We start from the raw sequence: 25,627 nt of genomic DNA, 5'->3' as shown, positions 1-25,627 counted from the left end.
AGCTGGTTCCTGCAGTGAGTCAAGGACAACGTGTGCCCACCCCACCCCCTCCCCCCAGACCCATCCCCCCAGACCCCCTCTGAGGGCAAAGTGTGCTCAGGACACCCTGTGCCAGCCCTGTGCATCCCCAGGAGAGAAGATCCCATCCATTGTCCAGGAGATCACTCAGCACACACAGTCCTGGCACCCCCCAGGACACACAGGGCTGGTGCCCAACCCTCACTCCCCCATCCCAGGGGACCCTGAGCAGCCCCCAGCAATCAGCTGAGGATGTGAGCAAAGCTGTGCCCATGCCTGGGGCACCCACCTGGGGATGGGAAGGTGCTGGGAGAGTTTGGCAGCAAAAGGGTGGGATGTTGGGGGTGAAGATCTCCCTGTTGGGGTCATGATTGCTGGATGTGGTGATTCCCACTGACTGGAGGGGAGCAAACAGGCTCTCAAAGACCAGAGGGACTGAAGTGATGGCTGGGGGCAGAGGCCAAGGTTAAAGGAGGAAACAAAGCCCCCCAGTTGCTGACCTCCCTGTGCTTGCTGCTGCTGCTGTTCAGGAAAGTGCTGCTGCTGGTTTTGGTTTACATTTAACAGCTTGATTTCTGAGGTGATGTGGGTGCTCTGCAGGGCCAGCCATGGTGCATCCCCACCAGCAACTCCTGAAGCCCTCAGCCAGCCTCAGCCAAGTGCAACAGGAGTGTCACAAAGCTCAGGATGGAACTTCCCCCAAAGCACTTTGCTGCCTTCCAGCAACAGGGTGAAACATCACCTGGGCACAATTCAGCTCCACTTGGCATCACCTGCACCACAACAGCCCTGGAGCAGCCAGAGGCCAGGGGAAAGGCCAGGGAGGAAAAGAGAGAGGGCTGGGAGAGCCTGAGTGACCTTTCCAGCCTGGCTCAGCCCTGGGGAACAGGCTCCTGAGCTCCCCTGACCACATCCCCTTGGCTGAAGAATCACAGAACCTCCAGGGCTGGAAGGGACCTGCAGAGCTGATCCAGTGCAACCCCCTGCCACAGCAGCACCACCCAGAGCAGGGCACACAGGGACTCATCCAGCTGGGGTTGGGATGTCCCCAGAGAAGAGCCCAGCCATGGCTTATCCTCAGTGTCACTGCTATGGGGCTGTGGAGAACTCTGAGACACTTTTGGGGCAGCAGAGGAGGAAGGGCCCAGCCTGGCCCTGGGGCTGTGGGCACAGCTGGGGATGCCAGTGCAGACTGTGCTCCCTGACAGGTTCACCAGCAAGCCCCTGGCTCTCCTGGGACAGGAGCACAGGGGATGCAGCCCAGAGCTGCCCCAGGGCTGAAGCACCTCTTGCCTTTCAGCAAGCCAGGGGCAATGGCTGCAGGCCCCAGCTGGCTCTGCTGAGTGCCTGGGGAGGGCTCAGCATGGCAGGACAAGCTGCCCATGAGCCACAGCTCAGCATCACAGACCATCCCTGCAGCAGGAACATGCTGCTGCCCAGGATCTGTTTCTCCTTTCTTCTAGTCATGGCATTTCCTCCTCCTTCTCCAGGGCAGGGCAGGGCAGGGCAGGTCTCCCAGCCAGCTCCTCCTCACCCTGCCCACCACAAAGGTGGCACAGAGAAGCAGCAGGTCCCCACGTCCCTTTCCCCTCCTGCACACACCCCAACACTGCAGGCTTTTCCTCTTTCCACCTCCAAAGGCTTTGCCCCATCCTTAAGCCTTTGCTGTAGCTTTGCCCTGTGCTGTGTCCTGTGCAGAGGTGCCAGAGGGAGCTGCAGCCTGCACAGCGAGGCCAGACCTGCAGCCCTGTGTCACTCCCTCGCCCACAGCCAGCCCTGGGGCTGCCAAAGCCCTGGCTGCTTACCCAGACCTGGCAAACACACCTAACCCTGGGCTGGGGATGCCCCTGCTGCTGGTGGTGGCACCTTGGGGACCCCATCTGGGAGCAAAGCAGGAGCTGCACTCCAGAGAGAGCTCAGGGAGCTCCCCTGGCAGCCCTTGTGAGCTGCACCATGAGCTCAGCCCTGTCCCAGCCAGCAGCAGGGTGTTTTCCCTGCCACCTCTGCTGCTGCTGCTTGGATGCCAAGAGCTGTTTTGGAGCCAGGATGTAAACACTGAATGTTGCCCCAGAGCAGGTCACAGCAGAGTGACACGGGGCAGGCAGCCTCCTCTGTCACAGGGGACAGGAGCTGAGGCTCTGGTGTCCTCCTGCCACCCCACAGCAGGTCCCAGGGAGCCACTGCTCTGCCAGGAGCCAGGGCAGTGTGGGGGTCCCAGGCCAGAGGAGCCTGAAGCCAAGCAAGGTTTTCACAACTCACTGAGGTCTCTTAAAGTCAAAGACACCCGTGGGCTTCACATCAGACCTCACACAAGTGTTCCTACAGCAATGGGCTGCTCTGAGATGTGCAGAGCAGAGGGGGCAGAGCCCTGGGCTGGGCTGGGGATGTGCAGAATAGACCCCAACACGAGGGACAGAGCTCTGTGCTGTGCTGGGGATGGACTGAGATGTGCAGAATAGACCCCAACACGAGGGACAGAGCTCTGGGCTGTGCTGGGGATGGACTGAGATGTGCAGAATAGACCCCAACACGAGGGACAGAGCTCTGTGCTGTGCTGGGGATGGACTGAGATGTGCAGAGCAGACCCCAGCATGAGGGACAGAGCTCTGTGCTGTGCTGAGGATGGACTGAGATGTGCAGAGAAGCTCCAGCATGGGGGACAGAGCTCTGTGCTGTGCTGGGGGTGGACTGAGATGTGCAGAATAGACCCCAACAAGAGGGACAGAGCTCTGTGCTGTGCTGAGGATGGACTGAGATGTTCAGAGAAGCTCCAGCATGAGGGACAGAGCTCAGTGCTGTGAGTGGACTGAGATGTGCACAGATGCTCCAGCATGACCTCAGCAGTGCTCTGTACTCTGCTGAGGATGGACTGAGCTGTGCAGAGCAGACCCCAGCACAAGGGGCAGAGGTCTGTGCTGTGGCTGGACTCACACCTCCTGCTCTGCTCTAGCCACAGTCATTAACTGGCACAAACCCCTTTTGCAACCCTTACCTGGAGGCCAACTGGATGAAGTCAGGGTGGAAGGTGAGGGCAGTGGGGAGCAGGTTCCTGGGCTGAGGCAGAGGGAGCTGCCAGGGGCACAGGCTCTGCTCTGCTTCACGTTGATCTTTCCAGAGGAACTGGCACAGTGCCCTGACTTAGCACCCCATAAGTGTCAGGGCAGCAGGAGACAAAGCCTTTGGTGTGGAAAGGCCTCACATGGAGCAGCAAATGAGGAGAGAAAGGGCAGCTTTTATTTCAGATTGCTTGTTGGCCCATGTTTTCCTCCCTGGCTTCAGCAGCTCAGTGCTGGGAAGGGCCACTTTGGGAGTGGGACTGGGATGTGAGCAACTCTGGGAGGGGGAATGCAAGCTGCAAGGAGAGTGGGGCAATGGGATAGAGAACACAGCTGAAGAACACAGCTCTTCCTTCTTTGAATGGACCTGAGGTTCTGGGAAGGCTGTTGCTGCCACAGAAATGATCAACACAGTTTGTACAGAGCCAGCAGGGACTTGGCAGCACAGTGGCATGGAACTGGTGTCTGCTCCCAATATAGCAAATGAGAGAAGGGACATGGGGAGGACACTGTCACAGCAAGCATCACAGCAGCTTGGGTGCAAGCAAACATCCTCTGGCACGTGTCATTACACCAAACTGAAGATTCCTTCCTAACCTTGAATATATTTCAGCTGTAGCTTAGCAACCCAGCCTGGCTGCAGCCTCTGAAGCAGGTTCAGAGCAGAGATTTAGCCTTGTGTTCCCTTTTGTTCCCACACCTTAGCAACAAGCCAAAGCTGGGCAGGAGGTGGCCATGTCCCACCCACCTCCAGGCAGCCACTGAGCCAATCCCCTCCCTGCTGCTGGACGTGTCCCCCTTTGCCACACGGCCTTAGGACAGTCATGACACGTTCCTCCAGCCCAACACCAGTGAGTCAACCAAACCCCAGGCACAGGAGCTGCACAGGGATGACTCAGGATGACTCCAGCCATGGCAAAGCTCTGGGCTGAGGGGAAGTGGGAGTGCTCACAGAAACAGCCCCTGGAGCCACCCCAGACTGGCCAGTGAGATGTGCTGATGTGGCTTCTGCTTGCCAAGGCAACCTCAGAACCTGGCAGAGGTGCTAAATTGGCTAAGTTGATTCTTTGCCCTTTTCCTTGGCAGAAGCATCCCCCCTTTCACAGGGCCTTGCTTAAAGTGTATTAACCCTTTGCTATTTGGTGGGAAAGCACATTAACCCAGGGGGGAGAGGAACCTGCTGAGGTTCAACCAGGGCAAGGGCAGAGTCCTGCAGCTGGGGAGGAACAACCCCCTGCACCAGCACAGGCTGGGGGTGACCTGCTGGAGAGCAGCTCCAGGAGAGAGACCTGGCAGTGCTGGGGAGAATAAACTGCCCATGAGCAGCAACGTGGCCTCGTGGGCAAGGCCAATGGCAGCCTGGGGGCAGCAAGAGAGTGTGGGCACAGGGCCAGGGAGGTTCTGCTCCCCCTCTGCTCTGCCACAGCTGCTGAGGCCTCATCTGGAGTCCTGGGGCCAGCTCTGGGCTCCCCAGCTGCAGAGGGACAGGGAACTGCTGGAGAGAGGCCAGTGCAGGGCCAGCAAGATGCTGAGGGGATGGAGCATCTTCCTTGTGAGGAAAGGCTGTGGGACCTGGGGCTGTTCAGCTGCGTGAAGGCTGAGGGGGGAGCTCAGCAACACAAATACCTGAAGGCTGGGTGTCAGGAGGATGGGGCCACACTTGTTTCTGTGGTCCCCAGTGCCAGGACAAGGGCTGATGGGCATCAGCTGGAACACAAACAGTTCCCCTGGCACAGGAGGAGAAAGTCCTTTGGTGCTGAGGTGAGGGAGCCCTGGCCCAGGCTGCCCAGGGAGGGTGTGGAGGCTCCTTCTCAGGAGGTTTCCAACCCCACCTGGACACGTTCCTGTGCCCCCTGAGCCAGGGGAAGCTGCTGTAGCAGGGGCTGGAGCTGGATGAGCTCTGCAGGGCCCTTCCAGCCCCCACCCTGCTGGGATTCCCTGAAGGGCACAAGGAGGGAAGCAACAGCCTCAGAGCAAGGCCAAGCAGGGACATCCATCCCACTCCAACACCACACCCAACACTTCCCTCATTACTTCCCAGGCTCCCTGTACTTCACATCCCCAAAGCAGACAAGGTCCCCACAGCCTGGGGATGCCACAACACCAGGGAGCAGCAGCTTGGAGCAGAGTCAAGATTCTCTGCAGCAGCTGTTGCCTTCAGGCTCCCAAGATGTGAGGGACCTGCCCTCCAAAGAACAAGTGCCAAAGCCAGGAGGCCAGAAGCACCCTGAGGCCTGTTGCACCACCCTGGCCCTGCTTTAAACAGCTCCTTCAGGAGGGGCCATGGAACAACTCACTCAACTAATAGCTACAGTCTCCCCCCTTCTTCAAAGCTTCCAATCTCTACCAAATGCAGCCAAACAAGCTCCCTGCTGTTCATGCAAGATCTCTGCTCAGTGCCAGCTCTTCCCATAGCACAGATTCCATTTGCAACCAAAGACTTGAGGCTGTTTGGCTGCTGCAGTGGGTGTCTCAGGGCTCCACACTGTCTCATCCTGCTGTTATGCAATCCCTGGGCCATCTTCAGGCTTATTCTTAGAAACCCTGAGCTCTCCATTTCATCTGCCTGAGGAAAGAAAGAGCCATTGGGAACAACTTTGGATTCCTCAAATGCAACCAGGGAACCAAGTCTTTGTAACAAATTTATTTGCTATATTGTTGTACAGAGCTAAATAGAACATAGAAACAGCACCAAGGCAGGGACACCCACCCTGCACAGCCAGCTGGGCACACACAGACCCCTGCACAGCCTGACTCCTCATCTGGATGCTTCAGAAGGTTAACCCAGACCCCAGGAACAGTCAAAGGCTTGAGGTGGTAGGCACCAGTGTCTGCAGGGAGTTCTGGGGCAGCAGTGACCAGCTGCTTCCTACAACTCAGAAGCATCAAGGCTGCCTCCACTTGAAGCCCCTGTTTGATGAAACAGTGGAAGAAGCTGCTGAGTCTCCTCCTTTGGCCAAACACTTCAGCAAGCAAAACAGAGAGAAAACATGGGGGAAGAGTCAAACTCCACACAGGGTGTTTCCTGCTTCGTGGGAACAACCTGCTCATGGGTTGTTCCTGGAGAGCTCTGCTCAATCTGCTGGCTTCAGCTGAGGCTGCCTGTGGGAGGGGGCTTGGGATGGAGCCTCTGTGCTCCTTCCACAGCTGCCTGTGGGTGCAGGAACCCCCTGGGCTGCAGTCAGGACACCCCTGGGGCTGCAGTCAGAAACCTCCTGGGGCTGCAGTCAGGACACCCCTGGGGCTGCAGTCAGGAACCCCCTGGGGCTGCAGTCAGGAACCCCCTGGGGCTGCAGTCAGGAACCCCCTGGAGCTGCAGTGGGCTAGAGAAGTGCAGACTTAAGACTGAGAAGCCAGCAGGGACCAGCACAAGGAGCCCACGTGGTACATGGCACCAGGGGGAGAGGAAACTCCCTGTGCAGCCAGGGAACAGCAGCCACTGGGCTAAGAAGGGTTCAAATCCTTCTACCTGAAGGTTTCATGAGCTTGTGCCAGAAGTGGATTTGGTCCCTGCTGCCTCAGTCAGGAGCTGGAGAGCTGCTTCCCAGCCCTGGGAAGAGCAGATGAGCAGCATCTCTGGCTCAGCTGGACTGCCACACACTGGTGCTGTTCTCTTTAAAACAAGCACTTGTTTGCTGGACATAAAAACAAACTTAAGCAACTAAATGAATACAAGGCCTTGGCAGCAGGAACACAGAGGCCTGAGAGCTGCTCCTTGTGCCTGCTGGGAGGCCACAGGAACTCTGCAAGCCCTGTGCTGTCACTGTACACACATTGGCAACCTCAGCTCCTGACACACAGCACACACATTGCAGCTGCCCCAGCAGAAACATTCAGCCCTAAAAGCCTTCCCAAAGCTGTGCTTTCAGAGCCCTGTGGCTCCAGCCACACCAAAAAGCGCTTTCTGAAGCTTCCTACATACCTTTATTATCCACCCAAGTTCCCCCTCCCCACCTCCCTCCCCAGAAATGAAGCACACAGACTGACAAGGGCACAACAGGGTCAAAGCACCACTCCTCCAGCCCAAACCAGCAAGGCACAGCAGGCTGCCCTCCCCTCCAGGGCTTTCCTTTCACCTGCCTTTTCCCTCCCTTTGTTGGTGAAGCCAACACAGACATTCTCCTCACCCAAAACATTTCCAAGTGCTTTCACTGTTGTTTTTGTACTGAGGAAACCATCTGAACTGTCAGCCCCTGCATGTTTCCATGGGAAATGTTTAACTCTTCTTTCAACACATTCCCTGATGGACTTTTGCCACCAGTTGGCCTTTGCAGAGCTGAGGTCAAATTTGCAACCCTTCAGCTGTGTCAGAGGGATCCCAACTCCCTCAGTGCTAAATAAGCTGCTCTTTTGGGTTTGTTTTTCCCCCCCTCCCCTCTCTTTTTAAAACACTTGCCCCAGGTTTGCTTGCCTAGGGAAGCCAGACATCTGCTAGAAAGCTAACTTTGGTGCAATCCCAGCTTCCCACCAGCTCAAGCTCAACCTTCTTTCCAAGCTCAACCTTATTGCCCTGATGGGTTTTGTTTTGAGGGGGGGGTGGGTGGGAGTGTGAAGATTTTCAGCCAGAAAAGCAAGCAGATCCCTACAGTCCCCCAGCCCCAGGAGGTGAGAGGACTGTGGGCTGCTCTTTGCCAGTGCCAGACAAAGGCCTGGCCCTTTGCAGAGGTCCAAACCAAGAGCTGCTCAACTTTTCTGCTTCTCTTCAGTGCTCCGAATCCGAGACGTACGAAGGCTGAGTCCATCTCCACACCAGCATGTCTTCTCCTGCTACTCTGTGGGACTCTGTCTGAATCCTTGACTCATTTGAAGCCAGAAAGTCCACAGCCCTCTCCCAGACCCTCTTCATCTTCTTTCTGTGAGGAACAGCAAAGAGAAAACAAATGAGAGTCATCCCCTGGTTGTGCTGGCAGCGACTGTGGCTGCTGCTCAGGCTCCTGCTGACTGCCTCCTGGTCTCTGTGCAGCCAAGTGAAGGAGATTAAACCCCACTTCTGGTTTAGAAGTGATTTGAGGCCAGGGCATGAAGAGACAGGTCCTGCCTGTGGCAGGCCAAAGCAGAGCCTCTATCAGCAGCAGTAATTGCTAACTGCCCTGAATGTCAAGCTCCAGACTCGACTGGCAACCTGCCCTCACCCCTCCTGCATGCAGAGAGACCTCAGAGCCTGGGGCACAGGCTGAAGCTCTCAGCCCAGGTTTGATTCAGTGTCCAGTAATTCTGGGCATCACACACAGAGATCACTTCAAAACAGCTGAGATGACAGTGTCAGGAAAAGGAGTTGAGTGATGAAGAGTGAAGGCGTGGAAGCCTCTGCAGAGCTCTGTGCCATCCAGAGAACAAAGGAGCTCCATTTAACCCAAACACAAGCAACATCCCTGCAGAGATGCAGCAAGTGGCACTGAAGCCACCAGAACCAGGCTGCAGCCCTCTGGCCCCATCACCTGTGGAGCAACTCCCTCGACCACAATTCCTTTCTGAAAGAGCACAACAGCAGCCACCAGAGCACAGCTTCCTTCCAAGCTGCACAACTCCAGCTGGGACCTTTCCAGGCAGCAACACGCACGAGCACTTCAGAAGAGCCTCCCAAACCCCCTCCACACCTCATGGGATCACAGAGTCTCAAGGGCTGGAAGGGAGCTGCAGAGCTCATCCAGTGCAACCCCCCTGTCACAGCAGCACCACCCAGAGCAGGGCACACAGGGACTCACCCAGCTGGGGTTGGGATGTCTCCAGAGAAGGAGCCTCCACAGCCCCTCTGGGCAGCCCCTGCCAGTGCTCCCTCACCTCAGCAGGGAACAAATTCCTCCTGGTGTGTCTCTGGAACCTCTTCTGTTGCAGCTTGTGCCCGTTGCCCCTTGTCCTGTCATTGGCCATCCCTGAGCACAGCCTGGCTCCAGCCTCCTCACACCCACCCTTGATGCATTTGGAACATGACTGAGCTCACCCCTCAGGCTCCTCTTCTCCAAGCTGCAGAGCCCCAGCTCCCTCAGCCTTTCAGCACAAGGCAGATGCTCCACTCCAGCATCTCTGTGCCCTGTGCTGAGCTCTCTGCAGCAGCTCCCTGTCCTTCTGGAACTGAGGGGCCCAGAACTGGACACATATTCCAGATGTGGTCTCACCAGGGCAGAGCAGAGGGGCAGCAGAACCTCTCTGACCTGCTGCCCACAGCCCTTCTGACCCAGCCCAGGCTGCCATTGGCCTCTTGGCCACGAGGGCACATTGCTGGCTCAGGCTCATCCTGCTGCCCACAGCACCCCCAGCTCCCTTTCCCCTGTGCTGCTCACAGCACCTGTTGGAAGAACAAGGCTGAGCAAGAGAACAGCATCCTACACACATTAGATGAAGGAGAGAGAAATCAGATGCTCCATGCCCAAGCAAAAGAAAATCCAATTACCATTTGATAGAACAATGACAATACAGCTGTGTGACTGCACAAAACATCAGCTGTGGGACTGTCACATTAATCTGCAGCAGGTTAAGACACAGCCTGAGATATGTCCAAATCCTGTATAAACTGAAAGGCCAGACACACTCTTCATGCAGTGCAGCTTCCCATCAATTGTCTGCTCATGGTCTGTTGCACTGTCACTGCATTTCTATTGGAGCTGGGCTGAATGTCCTGCTGCTGACAGGCTTCCTTAAGAGCCAGGAGGCAGCTCACCTGCTCTGAGGAGGGATGAGGCTGTCCCGGACGTGGAAGATGCCAACGTAGGGGTAACGCTCCAAATTCCGTTCCCATTCCTTATAGTGGTCCTGGACAACAGCTGCAGGGCAGGAGGATAAAACAGTGGGAGGCCTCAGCATTGCAGAGGGGAGAACAGAGCTACTGGCCTTTAGAGAGCTACTGGATCTTACCTATGATCTTCTTCACCATTTCATACATGGCCTGTTCCTCTTCCTCCATCTTCCGCCAGCGATACCTGAGGAAGATCAGGATCCCCCAAAGGCTTATCAGGCCTAGAACAAAAGGAAACTGAATGCAAGAACAGTCTGGATGCACTTTGATCTCTGACACTGCCTGCTCCCCAGAGGCAGCTTTCAGTCCCTGCTCCCCAGGCCTGCCTGGAACTGAAGCCAAGTGATTCGTTTCATTCACTGTTGCAGCTGAGCCCTGCAGAAACCTGGGCACTGGCAACAGCTGGAGCAGCAAAGCACAGGGGCTGTGGGCAGAGGCACTCAGAAAGCCTCCCCACAAGAATCCCCACCCCTCCTTGGATCTCTTTGCTAGAGGCCTCCCCCACAGTGATCACTGAGGAAAGCTGTCAAGCTTCACTGCTCCACAGATGAGGAAATAAAAGCCTGGGGCTCCAGCACCAGCCCCGAATTCAGGAGCTCTCTGTTGAAGGTTTAGCACTGACAAATGCTCCAACAGCCCCATTAGGACAGGAGCTAACTTTGGTATCTCAGTCTCTACACTCCCACCTTTTACTGGCTGGATTATAAACTCTTCCAGCCAACACCCAAGTCTTATCATCAGGTGGCTCAGGGAGAGCTCTGCCTGGGCTGGGGCACGCCAGGCCCTTCAGCAGCACCTCTGACACTGAAATGCTACAAGGGATTATCAGGGAGGCTAGAAAGACTTTGCAGCTTAGTGCAAGAAAGAGAGAGCAAAGCTTTTAGGTAGGTTAAAGTACTTATTTTGCAAACTATAGTAATAGGTACTTGAGGAATACCCAGAGAGCTCATCAGCTTGGTGATTTAAAGGAAGTGTGAAGCACCCCCAGCCCAAGAGCAGGTCTGCAGCTCTCCCTGTGCTGCCACAACACAGATATTCCCCCCTCAGCAGATTTATTTCACCCCTGTTAGTGGATTCACAGGGTGGGGAGAAGGTGTGAGCATGCAGCAGTTCATCCCTGCAGCCTGCAAGGGGAGAAGCTGATTAGTGACACTGACAACTTACAGCAGAAACACAGGAAAAGGTTCTTTACAGCAGTGACCGTGGCCCGACGGAAGCGGCAGCCGAGCCCCATCTGAGGGTGGGCTGACTCCAGGCAGAACACGTCCTCCACTTTGGTAACAGCTTCTGAAAGGTCTTTGCCTTTCAACCTGATGGGAAGAGGCAGAAAAATCTTCAGTGTACATCTTTAATCAAGACAGAACTGCAGATGCAGGAACAGCACAGAGGGCAGCTCCTCCTTCCGCTGCGTTTCGGGGCTGGCTGCTCCAGCGAGGAACGGATCCGCTTAAGAAAGGCAGCAGGGCTCAAAACTCCCCCTGCTAAAGCCAAGCCTTGCCTCTGCAGACACTCTGACAGCACCTCTCAGTGTGCAGGAGATTAAACTCTAAATTGGATTGCCACCTCCCAGCACAGAGCAATGGGAACACTGACTGAGTCAGTCAGCAGCGGGCGCGGGGAGCCCGCGGGCGGCTGCGCGGGTCGAGGCTGTGCCGCCTTCCTCGCCTCACAACAGCACAAACAGCTCAGCCACCAAAGCCACACTGCATCAAGTGTGTCTGCAGCCAGAGCACACACCCCCTCAGGAAGCATTCATGGCAAAATGGATGACCCAGCCTCCTGCAGACCCCCTCTCCCCACACCTTTTTTAGACAGAGCTACACTGCTGTGGCTTCCTCGCCACAGCCCCTGAGCCAACAGCCCCTGAGCCAACAGCCCCCTGGAGCCCCAGGGAGAATCAGCAGATCCAGAGGACTTGGATGAAAGGGGAGTTTCTCCTTTTCTTTAAGCTGCTAATTCATTCTCTGTTTGCAATGAATAACCCATTAGACAAAGGCATTCTCTCCATTTACCAGTGCATGGCTCACAAACTGCTGACAGCTTGTATGTGGTTACTGGATGCCACAGGAGCTGCACACACACTGTTCCTTCCCACCCCCTTGTCTTATTTACAACCCAAATTCCACGAACATGTTTGAAATATGCAGGAGAATCACCCAGGGAAGTGCTCATTTCCAGTTCTGCCTCTCAGACTAGCACCCAGAATAAATAATCTCATGTAGAACCACAGCATGGTTTGGGTTGTTGAAGCCCCTGAAGCTGCTGCAGTCCCAGCCCTGCCCTCACCCTGCCCAGCACCACTGACCCACAGCCCTCAGCACCTCAGCTCCACGCCTTTGGGATCCCTCCAGGGCTGGGCACTGCCCCAGCTCCCTGGGCAGCCTGGCACAGGGGCTCACACCCCTCTCAGGGAAACAGTTCTGCCTCAGCTCCAGCCTCAACCTCCCCTGGGCCAACTGCAGCCCATTGCCTCTTGTCCTGTCATTCATGGCTGGGGAGCAGAGCCCGACCCCCAGCTCCCTGCAGCCTCCTGTCAGGGAGTGTCAGAGAGTGCTGCTGGCTGCCCTCAGCCTCCTCTTCTCCAGGCTCAACACCCCCATTCCCTCAGCCCCTCCCCAGCCCCTTGTGCTCCAGCCCCTTCCCCAGCTCTGTGCCCGGCTCTGGCCACGCTGCAGCCCCTCAGTGTCCCTGTGGCAGTGAGTGAGGGGCCCAGCACTGACACAGCCCTGGAGCTGCAGCCTCCCCAGGGCCCAGCACAGGGGACAATCCCTGCCCTGCTCCTGCTGCCACCCCAGTGCTGAGCCCAGCCAGGGTGCCCTTTGCTTCTTGCCCCCCTGGGCACGCTGCTGCCTCCTGTCCAGCCCCTGGCACCAGCCCCCCCAGGCCCTTTCCCTCCAGCAGCTCTCCAGCCCCTGTGCCCCAGCCTGTGACACTCCCTGGGGTTGCTGTGGCCCAAATACAGGACCCAGCACTTGCCCTTGGGCAACCTCATACAATTGGCCTCAGCCCATTGCTCCAGCCTGGCCAGGGCCCTCTGCCAGACCCTTCCTGCCCTCAAGCAGAGTCACACACCCACTCAGCCTCATGTCATCAGCAAATGTACTGAGGGTGCCCTGGGTCTCCTCATTCAGATCACTGATAAACAGAACACAGCACTTGCTGAGAATGCCACAGGCAGGTTTCAGAGCAGGCTGGACACCCCTCCTGCAAGCAGATCTGTGCAGCAAACAGCCAGCAGTGTTACTAATTATGAAAAGGAGTATATTGTATCACAGGGCTCCTGGAGAAGAACATGAGAACTCTGGCTCCCAGCCCACCTATGAATCCAAACCTGCCACTAAGGAAACTATGTGCTGTCCTGGGAATCTGCCACACACCAGTAATCAAAGCAGCAGACACTGTCTGATCCTGAGATCACAGCAGCAGCTGCAGAATCTTTTTAGAGGAAAAAATGGAGCAGTGGGAATTGGGACAAGCTATGCCCACCGACTCCAGCAGCACTCCTGTTACACTTCATTTCTTCAGAGATACATTTAGCAATGGTAAAATGCAAACAAATGTTGGGCTTCAGAGCTCACCACAGACTGGAGGCAGCTCACGCTTCCTGGAGGAAGATAATGATGTCTGTGGACCCTGGATAACAGTCTTAATTAGGTTGTGGCTTGAATGTTGGGTTTTTTTAACCTGGAAACATCTTATTTCTGCTGTTTCTCATGTGCTGAAGAGCCTGCTGGTTGAGAAACCCCTGGGGAAAAAGCCTGACTGATGAGCATGGTCAGCCACTGCTCATTCTAATGTGTGTTCTTGCCACACACACAACTGACACTAAAGCACAGACACCATTCAACACTCATAGAATCCCAGAGGAGTGAGGTTGGAAGGGATCTTTAGAGCTCATCCAGCCCCAGCCCCTGCTCAAGCAGGTTCCCCTGGCTCAGGGGCACAGGAATGTGTCCAGTTGGGGTTGGAAACCTCCTGAGAAGGAGCCTCCACACCCCCCCTGGGCAGCCTGGGCCAGGGCTCCCTCACCTCACACTGAAAGGGTCTTTCCTTATGTTTAAATGGTTTTAAATTGAACTTTTTGTGCTTTTCCTTATGTTTAAGTGGATCTTTTTGTCCACCCTCCTCATCAGGGCTGCAATACCTACTGAAGAGTGCTTTGCCCTGCAATAAACCCTTTGGCCAACGGATGCAGTTCCACACAACACTGAGGCTGTGTCTCCAGCAACTGTGCTCAAGAGGAATCACCTTGGGAGGACAAGTGACAAGTTTAAGGAGGATGCTTTAGTTATAGGACTGTGGGCAGGACACCAGGACCATCACTTCTAAACCCTGCAGGAAGGACAACACAGCCACCAAAAGCCACAAGCAGCCCTGAGCTCAAGATTTAGGCCTCCTGTGAGAGACAGCACATTTGTGAACACAATGTCCCCCAGCACAAAGGCAGGACAATGGGCTCTGAAGGAATGAGCTCAGTGGCCATTTATGGCTGCAGGGCTGTGATTTCATTTGGGAGCTTGCCCAGCAAGCACAGACAAAGCCAACCCCACAGTGTCTTTTGAAATCTATCAGGGTCTGGGAGCTTTGAAACACATCACAGAGGATGTCAAATTACCTACCAGCCACCAGTGAGAAGTGTGACTTTGCCCCAGTGGGGCTTCCACTTACCATATTCCTAAATCCTTGTGACTGTTGAGTATCCAGTTCAGGGCAGCTTCAAACTTCTGTGGGGAACCACCAGTTATGTTCTGTTTGGAAGAACCCAGGAGATTAGTTCTCCATTCATTTCAAACACTGAATAACACCATTTCCTTGCAGTAGTGGGAGGATTCAGTCCTTACAGTCTATCCCTGGGTTAATTCTTACTCTCATCCTGCAAACTGGAGGAAGGAGAATTAAATCTAAAGGTCTGTCTGGGCCAAAGGCTTCTGACTGCAGCAGATGATGCATGAAGCACCCTGTGAAATAACACTATCCCAGGCTGTTAAGACTAACCACTAAATACAACATAATCTTACTGACAGTTTACCATGAAAGAAATGGAGTGTTAGATCAAAGCAGTCTGTCTTCTGACACTTTGGGGTATAGGAAAATCCTTCTTCTGCCCAGCCCCTCAATCCAGGGAAATTTCTAGTTTGCAGAAGACTGATGACTATGGTGAAACAACAAACCATTGAAGTGAGATTTACAGGGGCTGAATCAGAGACGTAGGAGATTACTTTCAAAAGAACTGCTGAGAACAGGACTGGCCAAAGAGGAAGCTGCAGCTATGGCAAGGAATCAAAACAGGATGAGGAAGTAAAACAGCTGGTGGATTGCTTTAGTATCTATTATTTATTGCCTTGTAAGAGACTAAGCACTGTGACATAACAATAGCTGTTCACAACCTACTCACCACCACGTGGTCCTTTGCTTCAATCACCCAAATGCATTTGCTTTTGAGATTCTCAGGGTTTCCACACTCAAAATTACCTGGTTAAAAAAAGTCAAATGGGAATCATGTTTGGGGGGGAAAGACAAAGCCTTTGAACAGTTAAAATGCACTGAACTGCCTGGAAGTGCTCTCCTCTCAGATTGGCTACAGCTCTGGGCAAAATGATTACAAGGTGGGGTTTATGCTGCAGGCAGGGAAGATGATTACTAATAAAATGCTCAGCTCATGTATATGGGTTGGATCAGGGCAATCAAAGCTCATGTTTCAGTGTGTGAGCTATTCTACATGGAATGAGGGGAGAAAGAATATCTTGCAGAGTACACCACTGCCTCTCTGACCTAATGGAAGGAGAGGGCTTCCTGCCATCAGGTATCAAAGGCTGCAGTGTTGGAGTTAATGAAATGATCAGTGATCAAAATGCTTCCAAGGAGCTCAAATCACAGCTCTGCCTTTTACCCAGGCAGAGAAATGCTGGTGAGAACTACATCTTGCACATCTTGCCTCCCAAAGCTGACCAAACAAACGTGCTGAGACATTCTTCAAGTGTCCCAAGTCTGACTGGAAAAGCTTTATAAATCCTGTGAAGCTCAAGTGCCTGAAGGCTTCAGCCTTGTTGAGGTCTGAAACATGGAACTGAAGCACTTTTATTGATTACCACTGTTACACATCTTGCTGAACAAGTTTCTACTTGTACACTGAGTTTCCATCTCAAAAATACCAGTTATGGACCAGAGCTGCTCACACATAGCACAAACTGGCTGAGCTACTGTGCTCTGGGAGCTGCTCAGCTGAGACAGCCTGTCTTACTCTGCACTGAGCAAAAAGAAGAGAGAAGCACTCACTCATCAGCTGCCACATTTCAGCAAAGAGATGGCAATTTCTTAAGTCACTCCAGCTTTATTTGGAAGAACACATCAGCTTACACTCACTGGCTCTGAGTGTCTCGAAGACAATTTCAAGATGCTGGTAGAAAAGAACCATGAAACTGAATATTTCCACCTCAAATTCCCAAGATATCAAGTGTAAATAAAGCCCACTCCAAGGAGCACAGTGATAGCAGAGCATTAGCAGAGCACTGCTCAGAATAAAAATAAACACATCTCCTCCAATTTTTCTATTACCTGACTTTCTCTGAGCCCTTCAAGTGGAACTGACTGTTGCATAAACCCCTCTCTTCAAACTGAGGTTAAAAACATCCTGACAGCTGGGAGAGGCAGTTTGCTGAATGCTCCTAAGTGTTTTATAATGACAATTGGAACTTACCAGCTTGTATGGACAAGTAGTTATACAGCTCCTGCAGCATGTTCATTATTGTGTCCTTCTGTTTAGTTTGACAGAACTGAAAGTCAGAAACAGGTAAGAAATGTGAACACACCAGCAGCAAGAGGACAGTGGTCACATTAGCTAAAGATACCCTAATAAAACATCAGGTTTGGCTCATCCACTCTCCACTTGTTCAAACTGAACACACCAGCAGCAAAGCCCAACAGATTCCCAGTCAAAAATGAGTCACAGAATCTCAAGGGCTGGAAGGGACCTGCAGAGCTCATCCAGTGCAACCCCCCTGCCAGGGCAGCACCACCCAGAGCAGGGCACACAGGGACTCATTCAGCTGGGGTTGGGATGTCTCCAGAGAAGGAGCCTCCACAGCCCCTCTGGGCAGCCCCTGCCAGTGCTCCCTCACCTCAACAGGGAACAAATTCCTCCTGCTGTGTCTCTGGAACCTCTTCTGTTGCAGCTTGTGCCCGTTGCCCCTTGTCCTGTTACTGGCCATCCCTGAGCACAGCCTGGCTCCAGCCTCCTCACACCCACCCTTGATGGGTTTGGAACATGACTGAGCTCACCCCTCAGGCTCCTCTTCCCCAAGCTGCAGAGCCCCAGCTCCCTCAGCCTTTCAGCACAAGGCAGATGCTCCACTCCCTCCAGCATCTCTGTGCCCTGTGCTGAGCTCTCTGCAGCAGCTCCCTGTCCTTCTGCAGCTGAGGGGCCCAGAGCTGGACACAAATGAGCCAGCCCATCCTCTGGAAGGATCACCAGCTCACCATCACAGCCCAGCCTGCACCACCAGACAGAGACCACAGAGGGATTCCTGGTCTCCAGACCATCACAGGCATCTGACCAGAACTCTGAATCCAACACAGAATTTCCTCTCTCCTAATAATTACGATTAAAGAAATGGGGCTGTACAAGCTCTTTATGAAGGAGCTGAGGGATTTAGGTGGATAAAATCCTGTATTGTTCAGGCTGAAGGCAGCTTTCCTGCAAACCCCTGTTGCTGCTGCTACAACTATTCAAGAAACCCATTCACATAATTGGGAACTTCAAGTTTTATCTTTCAGAGTCTCACATTCAGCCCTAATTTCATCTGGCCCATTAAGTCCAACTCATCAAGACAAGAGTTTCTCTGCAAAAACACAACTAATCATTTGACAGTGTTACTGATACTGGTGGAAGGCACCTGGAGCAATTACTGCCCTGTAGGAACACCCTGTCCACAGTTCTGCAAGATAAATAAACGTGTGCTTACATCATCCGTCCTTTTGTCACAATCCACAGGCAAGAGATTAACTACAAGAGAGAGGAGGGGAGGGATGAGTTAGCTGGCTGCAAAACAAGAGCTTTGATCAAGAAAGTAATTACCTCTTTTAAAAGAAGGCACTACTTTTTAAAGCCTGGTTCTGCTGTTCGTAATCTCAGGCCACACACTACCTTGGCTCTCCAAAGAGTGCCTAAGGTAGGCAGCACTGAAAGCAAAACAAAAGGGCTGCAAATGATGAAGCCTGTCCAGCTGTAAAGTACAAAACCAGGGTCTGAGTGTGCCCTGTAAGTGGATGTTTCCTGCTCCTCTGTTACCAACTGCTTGGCACTGCTGATTTACAACCCAGCAATGCCACTCGCTGCACGCCACGGCCACCTGAAATACCACAGTGGTAACAGGGACTTAAATCAAACCTCCTCAAGGCAAAAGCAGAGCATTTATTTCAGTGGGGTTGGTAGCTCTGCAGATGACTGGCCTCTGGTGTCACAGCTCCCTCCCATCCCAACAACTGGACACACAGCAGCCCAGCACACAGTCCTTGCTAGCAACCTTTACCTGGGAATTTAAAGTATTTTGCAGCTGGGCTTGCTTCAAAACACCATCAGCTTTGAAATATCCAACAGGCTGCATCAGGGATTCACTGACATTGGACAGTTTTAACCTTTGAGAAAGCAGGAGGCAGCTTTCCCAGCCCACACAAAGTGCACACAGACCCACAGGCACAGTGTGCCACGTTTCAGGGCTCACACCTTCCCAAACACACCCCAAAACCCCTTCTTCTTTCAGTCCAAAGCCATCAGGTAACAGTGTTTCCATCTGCCCTAGCTGGGGAACTGCTTAAAAAGAATAGGTGACAGGGAAGCCTCATTTCACACTGAAGCTCTGCCACACTTGAAGTATTAATTCAACCCCTGATGTGGCCAGGGGAAAGGCCACTGAGGGCTGTGTCAGAGACACACAACAGGCCATTACACAGACATCATCTCACACAATGGACAAGCATAAATGCATCCTGTGCCCTGCAGGAGTGGCACTGCCCATAAAGCGTGGGGTTTTGAAGAACCCAAGGCCAAACTGGTTCAGAAAAGAACCAACCACAGGCTTATTTTCCAACGACTAACAAAGTTTCCCATGGGCAAGGGGAGATGGAAATGGGGCCAGAGGCAGGGATGGCAAGTGAGGGCAATGAGTAGGATCAATGCAATGGCAGCAACGGAAGGGAGGCAGGAAGGAAAGGTGAAGGGTTTCAAAGCAGTGCACATACAGTTCTCCTCTCTCTTGTCGAGCCAGCCTGAGCCAATCATCTTCACCACGAGGATGCCCAGGAAAATCAGCAGCAGCACGAAGCTGGCGAGGCAAAGGAACTGCGACAGGTAGTACTCGAGGCCTTTGCCCTTGGCCTCTGCGTGCTGCCTGGGGGCTGAGCGCAGCAGGGGGCTGCGGGAGGTTATTCCCTGGCCCGCTCCAGAGCTCTCCCACCAGCTCCTCGAGGCCGGGGCCGTGTCGCTCGCCGTCCTCCACGGGAAGCGCCGGATCAACCCCCCTGCCCGGCTGCTGGGCTTCACCTCCCTGTCTGCCTCCTTCCCAACGCTGGAAGCTAAATCCTCCTTTCCCCTGCCAAAATGATGGCTCAGCCTCCCTGAGGTGCCCCACACGGGTGTCACCTCGCTTTCCTGCCTCCACGAGCTGTTAAAGGACAGCCCTTTCCTTTCCCCCGCTGTCTCCCACTGAGCTCGGGAGCTTTGCCCCCCAATTCCTCCTCCTGAAGTGCCCCAGTGGCTCGTGGACTTCAGACCCTCGCTCTCATCGCTGGAAAGGGGTTTGGAGCCGAGCCCCCCGCTCCTGCCTGCGGATGTACCCCAATAGGACGTGGAGCTCAGCCCCCCAACCCCATCCAGGGACGTCCCCAAGCCGGCTCGGACGCCCAGCCCCCCGCTCCTGTCTGCGCATGGGCTCCACCGGGCCGTGGAGTTGGGCTCCCGGGCCGTGTCCAGCGTGGGCCTGAGCCCGGCGCCGAGCTCCTCGCTTCTCTCTGCAAACGTGCTCCACTGCGACGTGGAGACGGGCTCCCGAATACCCCCCAGAGACCCTCCCAGCCCCGTGCTCAGCCCCCTGCTTCTGTCTGCAGACGTGTCCCACTGGGACGTGGAGCTCAGCCCGCCAGACCCACCCCCTAACCCCCCGCTCCTCTCTAGGGACGTATCCCACTGGGAAGGGGAGCTCGGGCCCCCGACACCACTCAGGGATGTCCCCAGCCTGGCCCCGGCACCCCAGTTTCTCTGCACAGACCCTCCCCACTGCGATGAGGGGCTCAGGCTGTCCCGAGACAGGCCTCCGTCAACCCCGGAGCCGAATCCTCCGCCTCGGCCCGGGGGGGAACCGCGGGAGTCCCCCCAGGGCTGCCTGTCACCCTCCTCCCAGCGTGACGCGCCCCTTTCCTCCTCTTCCTCCTCCTCCTCCTCGTCCTCGCTGTCGCGGACAGCGCCGGCGGTGCTGACGCTGCCGGCCTGCTGAGGCCCGGCGCGGGAGCGGCCAGGGCTGTGAGGCGCGCTGCGGCCCCCGCGCCCGCCCGCCGCCACCTCGGCCCGCAGGCTGTTCAGCTTCTTGATGTAGACCTTGCGGGTGGTGGCGGTGATGGGCCCCGGCCGGTAGCCGAGCGCTACCAGCTCTTTCCGGAGCTCCGCGTCCGTCAACTCCGCCATGGCCGCGCCGCTGACACCAGGCCGCGCCGGAAGCGCTTGGAGACGAGGGAAGCGCCGGCGGCCATCTTGGGAGCGGCCCGCCGCGCGCCCCGGCGGCCATCTTGGGAAGGGCAAGCGCCATGTTGTTGAGGGAGGCGGGGAACAGGCGCCATGTTGAGAGGGTCAAGGGAAGGTTTGTGGGGGGGTGGGAAGGGCCCTGCAGAGCTCATCCAGCCCCAGCCCCCTGCCAAAGCAGGTTCCCCTGGCTCAGGGGGCACAGGAACGTGTCCAGGTGGGGTTGGAAACCTCCTGAGCAGGAGCCTCCACACCCTCCCTGTGCAGCCTGGGCCAGGGCTCCCTCACCTCAGCACCAAAGCACTTTCTCCTCCTGTGCCAGTGGCACTGTTTGTGTCCCAGCTGATGCCCATCAGCCCTTGTCCAGGCACTGGGCACCACTGAGCAAAGACTGGCCTCAACCTCCTGACACCCACCCTTTAGGTATTTATCAGCATTAATAAAAATCACCTCTCAGCCTTCTCCAGCCTGAGCAGCCCCAAGTCTTGCAGCCTTTCCTCAGAGGAAAGATGTTCCAGTCCTGTCATCATCACCACTGGGGCATCCCTTTTATCTATGGAATCCAGCAAGAGGACAAGGGGTGATGGGATGAACGGGGAACACAAAAAGTTCCATTTAAACATAAGGACAAACTGTTTCAGTGTTGGAGTGAGGGAGCCCTGGCCCAGGCTGCCCAGGGAGGCTGTGGAGGCTCCTTCTCAGGAGGTTTCCAACCCCACCTGGACACGTTCCTGTGTGACCTGATCTAGGTGGGAGCTGCCTCTGCAGGGGGTTGCACTGGATGAGCTCTAAAGGTCCCTTCCAACCCCCACCATGCTGTGATGCTATGATCATAGCCCTAAGGGAGGGCTTTGTAGTCCTAAGGGAGCCCCAGGGAGGGAATAAAGCCCAGAGGCAGCTGCCACTCATGTCAGGAGAAAGGAACGGGCAGAGAAATGGAGAAAGCAAAGGGCAAAGACTGCCTCAGCACCTGGGTCTGGCATATCACCACCCTGGCTGCTCTAGAGAACCCTGCTCAGGAGCAACAGAGGGACTGAGCACCTCTCACTTCACTCTGACCGAGCTACACTCATGTTTTGACACTTTTAGGAACATTTATGATGAGACAGAAAGTGTCTTTCCCAGTCACCTGCACCCACACACGTTTTCCTCATCCCTCTCAGTTAAACTGGCACCCACCAAGCAGGCTGCAGCTTTGGCACCTGGGTGCTGGGGATATTTGCCTGGGGAAGGAGGTTCCTCACAATCCTTCACGGCCTAAAAAGGCAAAACCAAGCTTTGACTCGACAATTTATTTTGGCAAGGCAGTGATATACAGTAATTGCCTTTCCCTGCTGCTGCTTATGGGGAAAGCAATGAAAGTGTCTGAAATACTGTGGTGTAATATCAGAATTTAATTAAAGATAATGAAAGAACTAGTGATGGATGTGTGCAGGCTTGTCTGTGCCTCGCTGCTGTTGTGATTGACGCCTGATACCGGAGAGGTGGAAACTTGGCAGTGCCTCAGCAATGGGACCTGCAGCAGATGGGAGCTGGTGGGGGCTCTGGGAGAGCTGTGTGGATCCCCACTGCTCCCTGCCATGAGGGTGTGGGTGTTAAACCATGCCCTCATGAGGTTAAACACTTCTTTAGGGATGCTCCTCCCTTTATGCTCAGAGCTCTGCTTGTTCAGGCCATCAGGCAAAGCTTGCCTTGCTCTCCCTGGCTCAGCCAGGAGACGCTGAGGTTTGTTAAGCTGGTTAGCAACAACAACTACACACTTGGTAGAGACCAGGGAGCCTGTTAAAAGAGCATCCTGAGTTCTGATGGGAAGTGTGAACGTGCTAAGCCGAGTCTCCCCTGCTCACTAACTGGAAAGCACAGCTGACAGCTAATAATTTGGAGCAGTGTCTAATGTAAACACAGAATTAGAATATGCTCAGCTTCTGTAAGCTCACAGCTCTCAGTTTGGAGCAGCTCTGCCCAGACATGCACATGCATCTGAGCCTGTGCTCATACAAGCCCATGAATTGAGTCCTTTTGCTGTGGAGAAACACAGCAAAAACCCCACCCCTAAACCAGCACAGAATCATTTGGGTTGGAAAAGATCTTTGAGATCATCAAGTCCCAGCTCTCCCCTCACCCTGCCCAGCCCAGCACTGACCCACAGCCCTCAGCACCTCAGCTCCACGCCTTTGGGATCCCTCCAGGGCTGGGCACTCCCCCAGCTCCCTGGGCAGCCTGGCACAGGGGCTCACACCCCTCTCAGGGAAACAGTTCTGCCTCAGCTCCAGCCTCAACCTCCCCTGGGCCAACTGCAGCCCATTGCCTCTTGTCCTAAAAACTCATGGCTTTGCTCTTCCCTGCACCAAGGTCAGACACAACCCCTGAGATTCCTGGGGGACACCCACAGTGGCCACAGTGATTTGGCCAAGCACAGAAGGGCCGAGGGCTCTGTGTTCCTGAGGGAGGTACCAGCTGATCCCAGGGAGCAGCCACCCCAGAGCAACGTGCCTGGATCATTTTTGGTGTGGAATCCTGGTTTCCCCAAACACTGGGGCACAACCCTGTGCTGAGGGGACGGGGAGCAAGGTGCCAGCGGTACTCACAGCACGCCTGAGTCTGGCAGTAAGTGGAGGGAACCCACAGGTTGGAGGAGCCCGTGTCGAAGAGCACCAAGAAGTTTTGGGGAGGGGTCCCAATGCTGATCTCACCAAAGTAGGAGGACTGCAGACAAGAGATGGAGGGATCTCTGTTGGCCACAGGGTCAGGGACAGACCAGGCTTTTGCCTCCCAGCCCTGCACCAGCATCCCAGTGCTTTGCAGGGTGATGGGGAAGGTCAGGCCCAGTCTGGCAAATAACAAAGGAGGAGTGTAGAATCATAGAATCCTTTTGCTTGGAAAAGACTTTTAAGATCAAGTCCCCACTGACCTGACCCTGCCCAGCCCAGCACTGACCCACAGCTCTCAGCACCTCAGCCCCACAGCTCTGGGATCCCTCCAGGGCTGGGCACTGCCCCAGCTCCCTGGGCAGCCTGGCACAGGGGCTCACACCCCTCTCAGGGAAACAGTTCTGCCTCAGCTATGGAGTGGAGAACATGGGAGTGGTGTTTGAGAACTGGAGATCTGGGGGAAAGCTGTGATTCCTTCACAGAAGGGTGACTGGCAGCTCTGATACTCAGCAGGAACAGATGCCTTCCCTTTCTGGAAGGACGCCTGTGACCTCTGTCCCTCCCTAGCAAGACAACCCTGGGACCAGCCTTGCCTTCCCTGGAAGGTCTCTGGACATCAGAGCCTATATCCCCATGGACAAGCACCTCTCTGTTCCCTTTACCCTGCCCACAGTGCTGGTGATGAAGCTGACAGTGGCTTTTGTGCTTTCTGCAGCCCCTTTCTCAGCCCCACGTCTCTGGGCAGCAGCAAAGGCTGCCAGGCCGAGCACAGGCCTGCTGCTGCTGCTGGGCTCTGGTGCTCGGAGATGCTCCACTGTCAGAAGCTAGTTTCCCAGCCCACGGTGTAGCTCTCAAATATCTTGGCTGTAAATATCCTGGGCTGGATGTGGGAAGATGGGACAGGAGGAGGGGACAGTCTCCACCTTCCCTGCGAGGCCTGAAGCTGCCTTAGCCCTGCTGGCAGTGACTCAGATCCTGGATGGGAAGAGCAGGCGTGCAGTGCCGTCTGCTTCTCCTCTTGAAGCATCAAGACAGGACTGATGCAAGCAGAGGAGTAGAAATAGATCTACAGCATCTTCCTAAGGTAGCTACAGAGGAGAGCTTGCTGTACCCCCAAAAACCCACAGGCAGCAGATGAACCCTTCCACACTCAACTGAGGGGCTGCTGAAAGAACCTCACCGTGCCACCCCCTCTCCTCATCCTGTGGCATTTGGACGACAACCCTGCATATGTCACCAGGGGAAGTGTCAGATCTTGCCTGGGAGCTGCCTGTGCCAATTTAACACCCTGTCACTCACAGCCACGGCACAGGTGTGACCCAAGAACACCACTTCTCATCCTCCTGATCATATGTCACGTCCCTCAGCCTGACGGGCTTCTTATTAGGTTAGAAAGTCAGTGCTGGTTCCATTCTTTTCTCTCCTTTCCCTGCCTCTTTCCCTCAACCATTTGGCTGCTCATCTTGCCACAAAACTCTTGTTCAGCTTCTGGAGCAGCAAGATCTTTGCAGGCATGGACTGTGGTGCTGCTGCCTGGGGATGCAGATCTGCCCTGCAACTTGGAGAACATTTTGCTTCTTAACAAGAGATCTAATATAGCCCTGACAGTGGGAGTCCTGCCTGAGGGCATGGTTGAGGCCCATCCATCTTCTCCTTCCAGCAGCAGAGTTTCTGCATCCACCACTGAGATTCCCCCAAGGCACAAAGGAATTGACTTCCAACATCTGAAGGCACCCACGTGCTTTGGTGCACACATGGACCAGCACAGTCGTTGCTGCAGGACAAGACAAAGGGTTCCTATGGTTACTGTCACAGCCAGCTGTGTATGCCTGAGCTTGTGTATAGCTGGGCCAACTGGGAAGAGCCACTGGCAGAACCAATAGCCAGGATTAAAGCAAACCTTGGCTGCTGCAGCTTGCCTGCATTCACTTTTAAGAGCAGAGGGAGATATCCCTGCAAAGTCACTTTGGTGGAGCTCATGGAAGCCTCTGCAGCGTTGGCCCCACTATCACTGCGTTGGGAAACGGTCCAGGAAGCAAATCAGAGAGGCTCATACTCACTTTCTTGCTGTCACTGGGAAACTTTCCTTCCTAGATGGCACAGGGGAGCTGTCAGCCTGGAAGAGAACATCTGAGTGAAGGAGCTGGGCAAAAGGACACGATAGAGATCCCTCTCAGGCTTTTTAGGAGCAGTTTGCCCCTCGAGGGGGAAATTCTCTTCATTTTCCTGTGGGCAAAATTAAACCTGAGGTAAAGGCCTGGATCTCTCAGAGGTAACAAGTCTGCATGGCCCTTTGAAGCACACAGCCTTGCCTCTAGTCTTGCAGCACATGGGTGTAAATGTGGCCCAGCTTCTCTGGTGATTCCCATGACAGATCTTCCATGATATCACTCTGCTGCAGACTGATTTGCACAGGCTGAGCTCACAGAGCCCAGCAATA

At 54.7% G+C, this 25,627-nt stretch overlaps 1 protein-coding gene across 2 annotated transcripts; it reads right to left on the bottom strand.

Annotated features, from left to right (window-relative positions):
- Positions 1-5,703: 5,703 nt before the first annotated feature.
- Positions 5,704-20,528, bottom strand: LEMD2 (LEM domain nuclear envelope protein 2). Of its 2 annotated transcripts, XM_062013686.1 has the most exons (9): positions 19,045-20,528; positions 17,769-17,809; positions 16,505-16,580; positions 15,203-15,279; positions 14,476-14,555; positions 10,972-11,117; positions 9,927-10,028; positions 9,733-9,835; positions 5,704-7,927 (listed from the first exon to the last, which is right to left on the bottom strand). In XM_062013686.1, exons 1-9 carry the CDS (start codon positions 20,480-20,482, stop codon positions 7,777-7,779), a joined length of 2,214 nt encoding a protein of 737 aa, XP_061869670.1. In that variant the 5' UTR covers positions 20,483-20,528; the 3' UTR covers positions 5,704-7,776. The 2 variants fall into 2 exon arrangements, with proteins under 2 accessions (XP_061869670.1, XP_061869671.1); XM_062013687.1 differs by lacking the exons at positions 17,769-17,809; positions 19,045-20,528 and adding an exon at positions 16,084-16,204.
- Positions 20,529-25,627: the final 5,099 nt, after the last annotated feature.

The sequence above is a fragment of the Colius striatus genome, chromosome 22 (genome assembly GCF_028858725.1).
Source record: "Colius striatus isolate bColStr4 chromosome 22, bColStr4.1.hap1, whole genome shotgun sequence".
Taxonomy (NCBI): Eukaryota; Metazoa; Chordata; class Aves; order Coliiformes; family Coliidae; genus Colius; species Colius striatus.
The sequence above is the reverse complement of the archived record's forward strand: the minus strand, read 5'-3'. Positions and strand labels throughout refer to the sequence as shown.